This window comes from Gymnoscopelus microlampas (assembly GCF_963454915.1).
Source record: "Gymnoscopelus microlampas genome assembly, chromosome: 2".
NCBI lineage: Eukaryota > Metazoa > Chordata > Actinopteri > Myctophiformes > Myctophidae > Gymnoscopelus > Gymnoscopelus microlampas.
The window spans coordinates 37,871,783-37,884,408 of record NC_139939.1 but is presented as its reverse complement, the minus strand read 5'-3'; the positions used below and the strand labels follow the sequence as shown (position 1 = coordinate 37,884,408).

At 46.4% G+C, this 12,626-nt stretch overlaps 1 protein-coding gene across 3 annotated transcripts in view; it reads left to right on the top strand.

The window, feature by feature from the left end:
• bnc2 (basonuclin zinc finger protein 2) overlaps window positions 1-12,626 on the top strand; it is a 247,244-nt gene that overhangs the window by 215,948 nt on the left and 18,670 nt on the right. For all 3 annotated transcript variants that reach the window (XM_084044643.1, XM_084044644.1, XM_084044642.1), the window contains exon 5: window positions 11,633-12,626. This exon is cut by the window's right edge and continues 1,435 nt beyond it. In XM_084044643.1, the coding sequence (XP_083900769.1) occupies window positions 11,633-12,626 (994 nt within the window). The remainder of the gene's footprint in view (window positions 1-11,632) is intronic.

The window sequence follows — 12,626 nt, the reverse complement described above, 5'->3', positions numbered from 1 at the left end:
GTATTTTTTGTGTTATTGTTCTGGGCTGTGTGTGTCTTGATGGTCCACAGCTTTTGCTGGTGTATAGGTTACAGTGCAGCAGATGGTAATGATGTTTATTTTGGTAGTAAGTAATCACCATTCTGGAGCTTATGACAGTAGACAGGGCCCAGGGACCTGGAGCTGTGCCCCGAGAGACCCCAGAGCGCCGGATCTCCAAGCCTGATTTATACTTAGTTCCGTGTCAGGTCGCACGCCCAAGATAGCAGATTTACAAGCTCACAACGCGTTGCAGGCACAATGCGGTGTGAGCTGGTACATCGGCTCTTTCCGGCGCGCGACGCGATGTGCAATCAACTATAAATCAGGCATCATTGTGCCGTCACACACACACACACGCACACGCACACGCACACGCACACTCACACACACACACACACACACACACACACACACACACACACACACACACACACACACACACACACACACACACACACACACTTGTGTACTGTACATGTAGTTACTGATTCGCAAACCCATACACACATGCCTTTGTGTGTCTGGCATCTGCACATGTATGTATATATACTACAGTATATACACACACATGCAAAGACTGTACTGTATGAATGCATAGACTGTATAGTACGCATACTGCACACATGCATATACATTATGCACCTACGCTTACTGTACACGCATCCATGCACACACGCAGCCACGCACGCACACAGAGTTCCTGCGCCACAGATAGATGTGCTCTGGCACATGGTGCAGTTTGGGCCAGTGTAAATCACACCACAGCTACACTGCAGTCCACCTCTGCTATGATGAACGGGCCAACTCTCATGCCAGGCACTGATTCCAAGGAGGCCATTTAAAACCAGAGCACACCATTGTAATTCCAACTAAGGCCTGTTTTTGAACTATTCAAAGTGATATTTCGCTTCACTAGAAATATTTTTGTACATGATGTTAGAAGATTTTTCTTTCATACCATGGTGAATGGCCAAAGTCCAAACGTAATAGCCTACTAATTGGTATTCCTTTCAAATGTAGTCTTCATTTAGAAAACTTTAACGAAAAGCAAAGAAACATGTTGTAAATTTAAAAACAATTTAAACATAAAGTTGGAAGTTGTATGCTATCACATCCAGGTGTTATACATTTTATACATACATAATACATTTTCCAGAACCAGATAGATCTGTGCTGTAGCACATTACTGTTAATACACCTGGCTTTGCATGGATTCCTGGTTAAGCTGACCAATACCATGTCCTTTGGGGCAACCCTCCGCTTTCCCCCCTGTTGGTATGTCTCGTCCTGGTTTTAGTCTGGCAGGGAGGCAGTGAAATACTGCAGGGGGTAAAGGGAGAGAAGTGGACACGGAAGGGACGAGCAGAAGCATGGTTGAGTTAATGGTCTTGCATCTTCCTGGCAGCATGTCAATAATAGCTCTGATCACATTAAGTAAAGAGTCCATTAGCTTATTCTCTTTCCTCCCTGCGCACTCCTTCCTCTTTCTCCTGTAGAAGGAAAATGACACAGGAGCACAGGACAGCAATGGCTGCGACAGACACCCCTAACCCTCAACCCCAAAATAGATTTAAATAAAATTACTAGATATTACAGACGTTTGGACAGTATATATATTAATGTATGTAACATCAACATATATAGGTTTTTTATTCTGTGTAGATGATAATGATTCAGAACACTCTGAATTCATATAACCTTTGGTGCTGCAAATGTAGCTTTTCAACATATATTTGTACACTAGAGTCACATAATTTATGTTTACATATGGGCTCGTTTAATATACATAAATATCCTTAAGGTTGAAAATAAGGTAATATATCACATATCCCAGCTTAACTTATTTTGAACCAGCGCAGTATATAATCATCAAAGACCAGTACATTTCCTGAGTCTCGGCTGATACTGTGTGTTATGTGTTAGGGGTGATGTGTGTTTGGGGGTCGGTATTACACTGAAAAGGGAGCGCAGGAACGACAGATACATGGGTGCACAACACAAACACGCAACCACGTAGCCAAAGAGCAAATTGTGAGCATATGTTAATGCACTTTTTTTTTTTTTCTGCCGTCGGCCTCCAGCCAAAATAGTAATCAAGACAAAGGAGATGTGATAGAAACAAAGAAGAAAAGGAGGTTGTCACACCAATGCCTCCCCCCTCTCTCCCCTCCCCTCCCACACTGCTGGACAGACAGACAGACCATTTCTCAGCCGCCTCACTGCTCTCCATTGGCCCTGGAGGAGGGAGAGCACAACAGCGGCCTCCACATCTGTCTCCCAGGCCCCCGACTAGACCCTGGCTGCCGCATCCAAACCCAGAGCAGATCACACGAATCATCCTCAATTAATGTGAACCATCAGGCAGACACCCCCCCCCCCCACCCCTTTCACTGCTCCTATCGCTCTCTCCCCCTCCTCCTCCCCCTCCTGCCCTCCCACCTCCCTCCCCTTCACCCCGGTTCTCTGAGGCGTCCCCCTTGGTCACGTACTGAGTCTGCTGAGTTTGTTCTGTTCTTGTTTTGCGTTGACCATCACGGCTACGGTTCCTTTAGCACGGTCGGGGCAAGGCCAGGCTGACGTTACCACAGACAGCTCGTGAAAAGAGACAGTGTAATCGATGGATCAGGCCCCAGGGGTCCACACGGTGCTCACACTGAGGGCATGTGTGCGTGTGTGTGTGTGTGTGTGTGTGTGTGTGTGTGTGTGTGTGCGCGCGCACACACGCACGAGCGCATGTGTTCGTGCGTGCGTGCATGTGTGGAGGTTCTGATCTCAGACCGCAGGCTTGACTTTGCTCCACTGAGGCGGCGCACCCACCAGGGGCCCAAAATGGCTTCCATGTGCCGCCCCACATCTGCACCTCTGCTGGGCTGTGGCCAAAGGACTGTCCTTTCCTCTTTGAAAGATGCAGTGGGACAGATTTAAAACAAAAGGAGAGAGAGGGGAGAGGGGGTGAACCGGAGGTTATGAGACACTTTTCTTTATTCACGGCGGCGGGGCTGTTTTTCAGAAAAGCAGGTAGAGAGAGAGAGAGAGAAAAAGAGAGACAAGAACATGGCAGAAAAAAAAGAAGGGAGAGTGTTTACCAAGAGCCACCTGGACATTAGAGAGCGCCAGATTGTGACTCACCCTTTTGTGTTAAAGCCCTCTATAACAACCCCTCTGCCCCCCCCCCACACACACACACACCTTTGCAGTCTCTTGCTATAAATCTACCCTCCAGTCGATTAGTGTGCCCGTAGCAACAACTGACACAGGGTCATGAATTTTTAACCAAAGCCTTGAGTTAAATCAGGTTGAGAGGTGAAGGCAGGGGTATCTCGTGGGCTAGTTGGTTGATCAGCGGTGTCTGGCCCTGGTCAAATAGGCCTGTGGCCTCATCGCATTCACTCACACCAGAGCCTCCACAATCACCACTCTTGTCTGGCACTGATGATGAGCATAATATTGACCAAGATGAGGGCCCCTTTGCGCGGTTGTTAATTAAATAACAGAGAAGGAATCAAGCCTAGATAGATCTGGTCCATGTTGTAATAAGGAATATGAGGGAGCACAGAGGGCCATGTGTGGACTTTATTGAATCACCTGTGTTTTCCAAGTCTGCCCTTTTTTTCCTTTTTTCTTTTTTTTTTAAGAGGGAGTACTGGCTTTATATGGAAAACAGGATTCACTGAATCTGGCTTGTGCGGTTCCAGATGAGACCTTTCTCTTCAGCCAGACTCTGAAAAAAGCTTTCTTTTATCATTCTTTACTGAATTTAGAGGCTCCTGGCCATCACTATACAAGGGCTGTTGTACTCTGACGTATATGTTGTTGTATAATTACAGCACTACGAACTCTGCCAAAATTTAGAGACTGGTCCATGCTTTGCGACATGAGGATAGATCTAATCATTTAAATCCAGATGCTTCATGTTCTGTCACATAATAGTGTCTATTGTAAACTTTTGAATGTAACAAGCACAAGTACAGAAGATATTGACTTACTTACTGAACACTGAATTACAACTCTGGCTACTGCAGATGAGACACTACAGCTAACTTCTAAAGCGGACACAATACCTCCATGTACAGTACGCGTCACAACCAAAAGTAGATGCTTCTTTTGAAGTACGAGCACGAGAACATAGTATTTACCATGATCACAGGGCGCTAATTTTAACCTCAGCGCTTCTTACAATGTCCTCCACCCACGTCTGTAGCTTATCAACTCCCCCGCGGTCCATCACAGCAGAAGATGTGGAGAGATGGTTGTTCACACATGACCCATGACCTGCCACAGGGGAGCCAGCCAATGGGAGTGGGGGTCTAAAGGGCCATGGGAGCTCTGGGCCCTCTGAAGTGATGGCTCCAGGCGATGGGCTTTGTGTTGAACCCCATCCTCCCGCAACCCCACCCCACCCCATGTGCCCCCTCTCTCGCCACTAGCCATCCTGCATTATTCATACCGCCAGGAGATGGGAGGAGAGAGACAGAGAGAAAGGAATATGGAAGAGGAAGCACCAAAGGTTCAAGACCTTCTCAGATCACAAGGAACTTCTGCTTAACCTCCCTTGAAGTGGCAGCACAGGGATAGAGATGCTTTTCTCTGGGAGCTGTATCTGAGAGCCAGGCCCAGGGATCAATGTGGGATTCCCCTGAGGCCTGGGTAGGGGATCGCGTTCACCACCAGGCGATTGGTGGATCAATGCGGTTCCCATGGTTTGTCTTGCCACTGTGAGAGCCATTCCCCCCTCATTGCAGTGTGATGCAGCCTCGTGATTGGCCGGTCACACTGAGCTGCCCTAAGGTGAAGGTGCATCCAAAGCAGCTGTCATCCCACGCAAGCTGATACAGCTTGTCTATAGGCCAAGATGAACATGTAAACACCTCAGGCTAGTGTACCACACGGCAAACTTGACAGGAGAATCAGAGCCAGAGACACTGTGTTTGCCAAGTACAGCAGCTGGACAGGAATTTGTCTTGGTGACACTGGTGCAGGAAAACACTGATATTTACTAGCCTGGGAACCAGACGAATCTGTGAGCTCACTTTTTATTTGCTCTGGCATATACGCCTGGCCCCCCTCCCGCTCCGACAGATCTCTAGCCGACCTGGCCCAGGTCGGGCCAATCACAGCCGTTTATCTAATATGGCACAGGTTTGATACCATGACTGACAGTCCACAGGTCCATTCAGTGCAACACACCAGGTTTTACGAAACTCAAACAAACTGTCAAGCTAGGCAGTGCTGATCAAATCAAGATTCTGCTACTTGCCTATTTCCTGCTTCAGATGTTTTCAGAAACATGTTTCTGTGTGCTCTTAGCTGTAATATGAAAGTTTGTGACCGGGCCCCCATTTTTCCTGCTTGAAAACGGAAGATCTAAAAACCAAGCACCAGCCAACCATGGTCCATGTCGCTCAGCAATTATGTCACAACTTTGGTTGCTCTGATTGGTTGTAGCTCTATCCAATTGCAAAGACTGCAGAGTCTTTTGTTCTGCGCCCGTTGATAATGCCCCTTGGAAATAAAAAAGGATCTGAGATGTTCCAGACTATTCGCATTTGTAAATTGGTCTGGCAATGTCAGGGTATTTACTGTATAGGGACAGCAATAAAATAAAGACTGTACTGTGCGTACACTGAACACTGCACATAACTACATACCTGTAGCTCAGCATTCTGTAGATGAAGGATCTGCCATTCAACACACGGTCCTGGACCTCTCATATTAATTGCTCACATTAACCTTGCTTGCCTGTGCTAAGCACACCACCTTTCTTCTGCACTGCTTTCCAAATACACTCAGTCAGTGAGTATGATAGGTGATGATTAGTGAAAATATTGTGTATGCACAGCCCTTAATCCCTTAAGCAAACCACCCTAGAAGCCCCTATGGTTACACACACAGGCGCGTGCGTGCACGCACACACACACACACACACACACACACACACACACACACACACACACACACACACACATGTGCGCCTTTGCGCACACACACATACGCATGTGCACACACACATACACACACATAGAGGGTTGTTAATGCAGCGTGGCTGGCTAATTGCATAATTGGCTGCTTTGTTTTAACTGACAGTGGTGGTGTCTTGGCCCATGACAAGGTTCATAATTTGCTCATCCTGCTTGTCAGCGTTAATTTACAAGGCAGGTACCCCCCGCCCTGTAACAACACACACACACACACACACACACACACACACACACACACACACACACACACACACACACACACACACACACACACACACACACACACACACACACACACATACCCACCACGACACCACCACAATATTTTTACCGCAGTAAGTCCAACAAACATATAAATGGCGCTCTGCGGCAGGCAGGAGGTAACGTTAGTGTTAGTGGTATGGATAATGTGGTCGTCACCTGGGTTCAGAGCGATGCAAAAGAAGCAGTGAATACCGTAAAACATACCAGTAGACAGACCATCCTCCAAATGAAGAGTGTTGTTTTCCTGTCATCTCTCTCTCTGTCTCTCTGTCTCTCTGTCTCTCTCTCTCTCTCTCTCTCTCTCTGTCTCTCTGTCTCTCTGTGTGTCTCTCTCTCTCTCTCTCTCTCTCTCTCTCTCTCTCTCTCTCTGACACCCTTGCTCACTCTCTCCACTGTAATTATTGGCTAATAGTCATTAACCTGGCAAACAGAGGTTTAGGCGAATTGTTTAAAGGACTCAGGGATGCATAATGACAGACTAATATGTCATAGCAGCACACAGGGGTGGGTGAGAGCGAAGGGGGGGAGGGTGGGGTTTTAATGAGATTTTACTGGAGGGAATGTGCGTGTGTGCATGAGGAGGTAGATATAGGCCTGGAAAATCCAGGGACGGGGGTGTGGGTGTGGGTGGGGGAAGGGAGCACATTAAGCTAATTGGAAGATGAGTGCCTACTTGTAAAAGTGCTTCTAATGGCATATTTGTTACTCTGCCGGCAACGTCGCCAGGCTAATGCGCCAGAGTGGGCTAAGAAGTAGCAGCGAGGGCTACGGGGACCTGTGTTTGTCTGCAAATATGCAGTGGTGTGTTGTGTACACACTCAGGCCCATGGCATGCACATGAACTATATTCTGTTTCCATGTTCACTGTCCCACTCTTTATAATATTATACAATGTAAAACTCCCCAGTGTTCATTTGTACACTTGTAACTCAGACCCATAAAGGTCCTTACATACCGGCGAATATAGCGAATATACGCAAAATTCGGACTCGTTCCGAATAATTAAAAGACGTTTTTTCGCTTCGCTTTTTTCGCTTTTTCGCTCCATGTACGGAGCCATTGACTTTATAAGGTTTTAAAAAAAAACACATTATTCGCACGAAAAAATCGCCCCGGTGTGTAAGGACCTTAAGAGTTCATTTTGCAATTTTGGAATTGATACCTTCTCTTTTAAAGAGTTAAATTAACACTGGGGATTTTACTCTGTACTGTACAGTATATACTGTATTATCTCGACTTCACATATCTCGCACGCACGCACGCACGCACGCACGCACACACACACACACACACACGCACAGGTATGTGTTTCTCATCATGGAGCGAGAGAACCATTTAAGTAGTGTTGATAAGTGATTTCACGTTTAAATACATCATATAGATTTTGTAGACTGTGTGGAGATGTGTAATTCTCAATTAATACGTTGGTTTAGGCTCTTTGATAATAAGATTGATTATACAGTATGTATTAAAAACACTTAAGTCTTAATGCTGTGAAAAGAAATTGCTACATTTGTAGACTTTGATCATCTATTACCGTTTATGGAGCATTTAGCCATTTCTGTCCATATAATCCTGTGGTCTGGAATTTGATAGTTACCATAAAACAAGGTATTGCGAACTACAGCGCTGCATACCACAGTTATATAGCACTGAGGTTAAAGGAATGGCCATGTAATGAGAAGTTCCTAAACTTAAATAAAAAGCACATGAATTTTCCCACTACTGTACGAGATCTGTGGATCAGTTTAGTCAGTTAGCCAAGCTTGTCTGCCCTCATAACCTTCTCTAGCCCGCTGTGATGCTTTGCTCCAGTCTCCGTCTGCAGGCAGGCTTGAGTTTCTCTGCTTGCTCTCCGTGTTCCAAGCTAGGCCATGGCCTAAAGCCCCTGTTGATTGGGCTCCAGAAGTCGGTGGACCAGCGGACGGGGTGTGTTTGTGTAGCCCCCCTCTCAGACACACTCTGCTCAGCAGAGTTCCTGACCTGTAGCTTGACAGCTGGCTGGCCCTCACTAACACTAACGGATTCCATTTGGTAGAAATTACAGGCCGCACCATTGCATTCAGACTTTCTTCTTTGATTGAACAATGAGTGGGGAAGTAGAGCAAAGGAGGAGTAGACTAGGATCAGATTAATGTACGAGCATGAGCAACATTTGGTTCCTTTATCCGTGGGGAACTGTGTGTATGTGTGTGTGTGTGTGTGTGTGTGTGTGTGTGTGTGTGTGTGTGTGTGTGTGTGTGTGTGTCTGTGTGTGTGTGTGTGTGTGTGTGTGTGTGTGTGTGTGTGTGTGTGTGTGTGTGTGTGTGTGTGTGTGTGTGTGTGTGTGTGTGTGTGTGTGTGTGTGTGTGTGTGCACACGTACATGCATGCCTGTGCGTGTGGGGGGGGGGGGGTAGCCTGGCATATCACAAATGGCACTTCTGCACATCACCTGAACGGCATGGTACAGGATGTCATGACACCATTTTTTCACCAATACCAACTGACCCGGACTGGACCTTTTGTCTTGGTACTAACCGTGCTGACTGGGAGGAGCTATGCCTCAGGTCTGTCCAAACAGACGGAGCAATACGACGGTGCAAGCAAAAAGTCACGAAGATGAAATAAATGAGATGTAGATGTGTTTTGTATATATTCAGAATAAGCCCAAAGCAGTTCTAATGTTACAAGCTGTATAGCTGTGAAGGATGTACTTTGTTTCCGCCGTTGAACAGAGCCAACATTGTTGCTCCACATATATTTCTTTCTCTTTTCAGCCTCTTTCGATTCTCTCCTCTCCTCTCTCTCTTCCACTCTCTTTTTGCAACTTCATTAACAGGTATATTGTTTAATGGACATGGAAAGCAGGCAGCACACTAGCAAATGTTTGCCGTCCTGTACCGTACCGTACTGATATCTGGAGAAGCACCAAAAATATAGACCGTGCTTCGCACTGGAATAGAGCACAGACTTAATGCAAGTCACTTCACTTCATTATTATTTCAGAATTTCTTGTATAAATAATGTAATTGATGTTCAGCTTCAGACATATAACAGGAAGTGTGGACCGGCAAGCGTGCTCACACTAGCATGCATTTTATTTAAAAGGGCTTATTGTCTTTCTTTCTTTTTCTTTTTATATTTGGCGAACTGAAAAAAATATTCTTACTGAAACTATTCAAGTATTCGCTTTCTAATTTGCCTCTGTTTTTTTGTTTCAATTAAATCAAATGGAAGTATACAAATGCCCCAATGGCCGTGCAGTACGAAATAATAGTGCCCAGACCTCAAATTTAAAGTTATACCTCGAGGCAAAGACTCGCACTGGAGCGCACACAGAATGAAAGTGTAAAATGTTTTTTAATGTATATTTAACAACAAATGCCCCAGTGACTATTGATGTTTTGTCTCAGAAGGTCTGCTTCTCCAGTATATCTGAGGGCGTGATGTGAAACCACTCAACAACCCCCTGCCTCCTCTCTCTCTTTCACTTTTTCTGATTTTTGTGCTTTACTATTCCTCTCTCTGTATGATATCTCTTCCATTCTATCTCCCCTTCTCTCTCTTTAAGAATTTATCTTCTGTTTTCTCCATACAGACCCTTTGTGCTTTGTGATGTTGGTTTTCTACAGATTTTCACTCTCAAGAAATGCCATTTATCTTTTATTGGTTCTAGCAGGCAAGGGATGAAATGTTACCATAATTGTCACTACTCGCGTCTGGTCCCACAGGACCCTGTGTCAACTGTAGTATTAAACACATTAGACTAATCTTTCCTCGTCTCTCTCTCTTTCTTTCTTCACTCTTCACTTCTTTCACTCTCCCTTTGTTCTATCTATCTCTCTCTCACGTTCACACAAATACACAGACCATCTCATACAACAGCCATAGCTGTGTAACTACCTGAACCCTGGTCTCCCGTATATGGGAAACAAAACCTCTGCTGCTCATCCAAAAGGAATCCCCTCTGGCCATGGGAGATATTAGTCTTCTGGTCTTCAGGCAGGGCTACTCTGCTACATAAGCAACCATTTTATTCCAGAGTTGTGTTATCAGTACTGCTTGAAGTCGTTGAGAACACTGGGTTCATACAAGGTGACAAAAGCACTGGGTCAAGTATTCTGTACATCATCAAAGTTAGGAGCTCAACCGCAAATCTTGCATTCGGGCCTTGCCAAGATTCTTTTCCCAGAATTCCTTGCCATGTCTTGGTGTTTGGCAATGCGCACATTTTGCAAGGGAGTCTGGGCGTTTTACTTTTCAGCGGTTAATAGCACCATCTCCAGAAAAACACACTAGCCAAGGAAACTGCTCCTTTTGGAATAATGCTCCAAAAGTCTCCCATTGGAGCAATCCTGTTCCTCTCAGGATGGAAACTAGTTTCCCACGCTTCCCAGGGTCTACAAAAGTCCAGGATTATGAAACTCCATGGCTCATGTAAAATATCTACTCCTGACATTCACTTCATTACATCCTTGGCCCCAACTCCGTCTCTCTCCTCATGGGCAGACATGGTGAAATGCAAGCACATGCATTTTCAGTTGACACAGTCCCTGGTGACAAAGTACAGCTTCATTAATATTTAATCTGACAGAAGATATGCATCCTGTAAACCTCATTAACATAAAGTACGGTAAATACTGCTCCACAGCCAGCTTAATGAGAGGAAAGCGAGCTCAGTGTCACCTCGAAGGCGTCTTCAAAGACGACCTTAAATAAACATGAGTTTTCTTATTTGAATGTCCAACACTGTTCCCTCACACAGTACATTGTAAGCCTGCCTTGCTGCTCCCTTGAGGATTACATTACCTCTGAGATGTAAACGCACACTAAGAAAAATGCTTGCCAACTGAGGTGCAATTAGTGGCTCACGTTAATTATCCTATTATTTCCCTTAACGACTGACGCTGGATGTAAATATTAGAGGGGACTGTGTGCGTGTATAGAGGGAGTCTCAGCAAGAGTTCACATCTTTTAGAGGGCTGTTTTTGTTAAAGAGTCTCACAGCAAGTAGATCAACAGCGTCGTCCCCACAATGTAGAAATTTCACTGAGACCCGTTAATAGCCCCCACCCTGGTGGTCTCAATTTGTTTGCTTTAGACTCGATTAATCTCTCACCCGTTCTCATCGCTTTGTAGCTAATGACTGCATTTGCATGGCTGAATAATAGCTAAAAGTGGATGAAGAGAGATAGGAAAACAGTGGGACAGTGGGAGGGAGTATTTTGACAAAGTTCTATTATTCATTTGTCGCTCCAGGGCCCCCTGAATTTCATGAGCAGAAACCCCCCCCCCTCCCTACCTCCCTATTGACCACGCTGATTTATGCACAATCAATGATGTTTTTTGTGTTTGTCTTCTCTCTTGTCTCCTCTCTTGGGCCTCCAGGATACTGCAGGCAAGGTGCTGGACCGCTGGACCATCATGTCCCGGGAAGAAGAGATCATCACCCTGCAGCAGTTCCTTCGCTTCGGCGAGACCAAGTCCATCGTTGAGCTGATGGCCATTCAGGAGAAGGAAGGCCAGGCGGTCACGGTTCCCTCCTCCAAGATAGAATCCGGGATCAGGACATTCATTGAAAGTAACAATCGAAGCCGCAGCCCGGGGCTACTGACACATCTGGAGAACAGCAGCCCCTCCAGCATTCACCACTTCGAGAACATCCCCAACAGCCTGGCCTTCCTTCTACCCTTCCAGTACATCAATCCGGTATCTGCCCCCATGCTGGGCCTGCCTCCCAATGGACTGCCGATGGAGCAGTCTGCTCTGCGGCTCCGCGAGCCAAGCTTGCCTAACCAGAGTGAGCAGATAGACACTAGTGAGTCTGAAGTGTCCCTTTCACCTTTTCGCAGTGGCCAGAGTCCAAGCCGTTTGGCCATCGGGCCAATGAACAACATTGAGCCCAAGTCGGAGCCAAGCAACCGAGCGTCGCCCATCTCACCAACTCCTTCAGCTCATCAGGGCCAACAGGGGCAGACGCCGCTGCAGCAGCAGCCACCACAGATTCCACCGCAGACTCACAATCAACCTCATCAGCCCCACAGCATGAACGACCACCAGGTCCACCACCACTTTGTGAAGCATGAGCAGTCCAAGGCCATAACCCACTCCTCCTTCTCCTCCAAAATGCACCGCATGCGCCGCATGGGGGCCACCTCCCGCAAGGGCCGCGTCTGCTGTAACTCTTGTGGAAAGACCTTCTATGACAAAGGCACCCTGAAGATCCACTATAATGCTGTACACTTGAAGATCAAGCACCGTTGCACCATTGAAGGCTGCAACATGGTCTTCAGCTCGCTGCGCAGCCGCAACCGCCACAGTGCCAACCCCAACCCCCGCCTACACATGCCCATGCTGCGCAACAACCGAGACAAAGACCTCA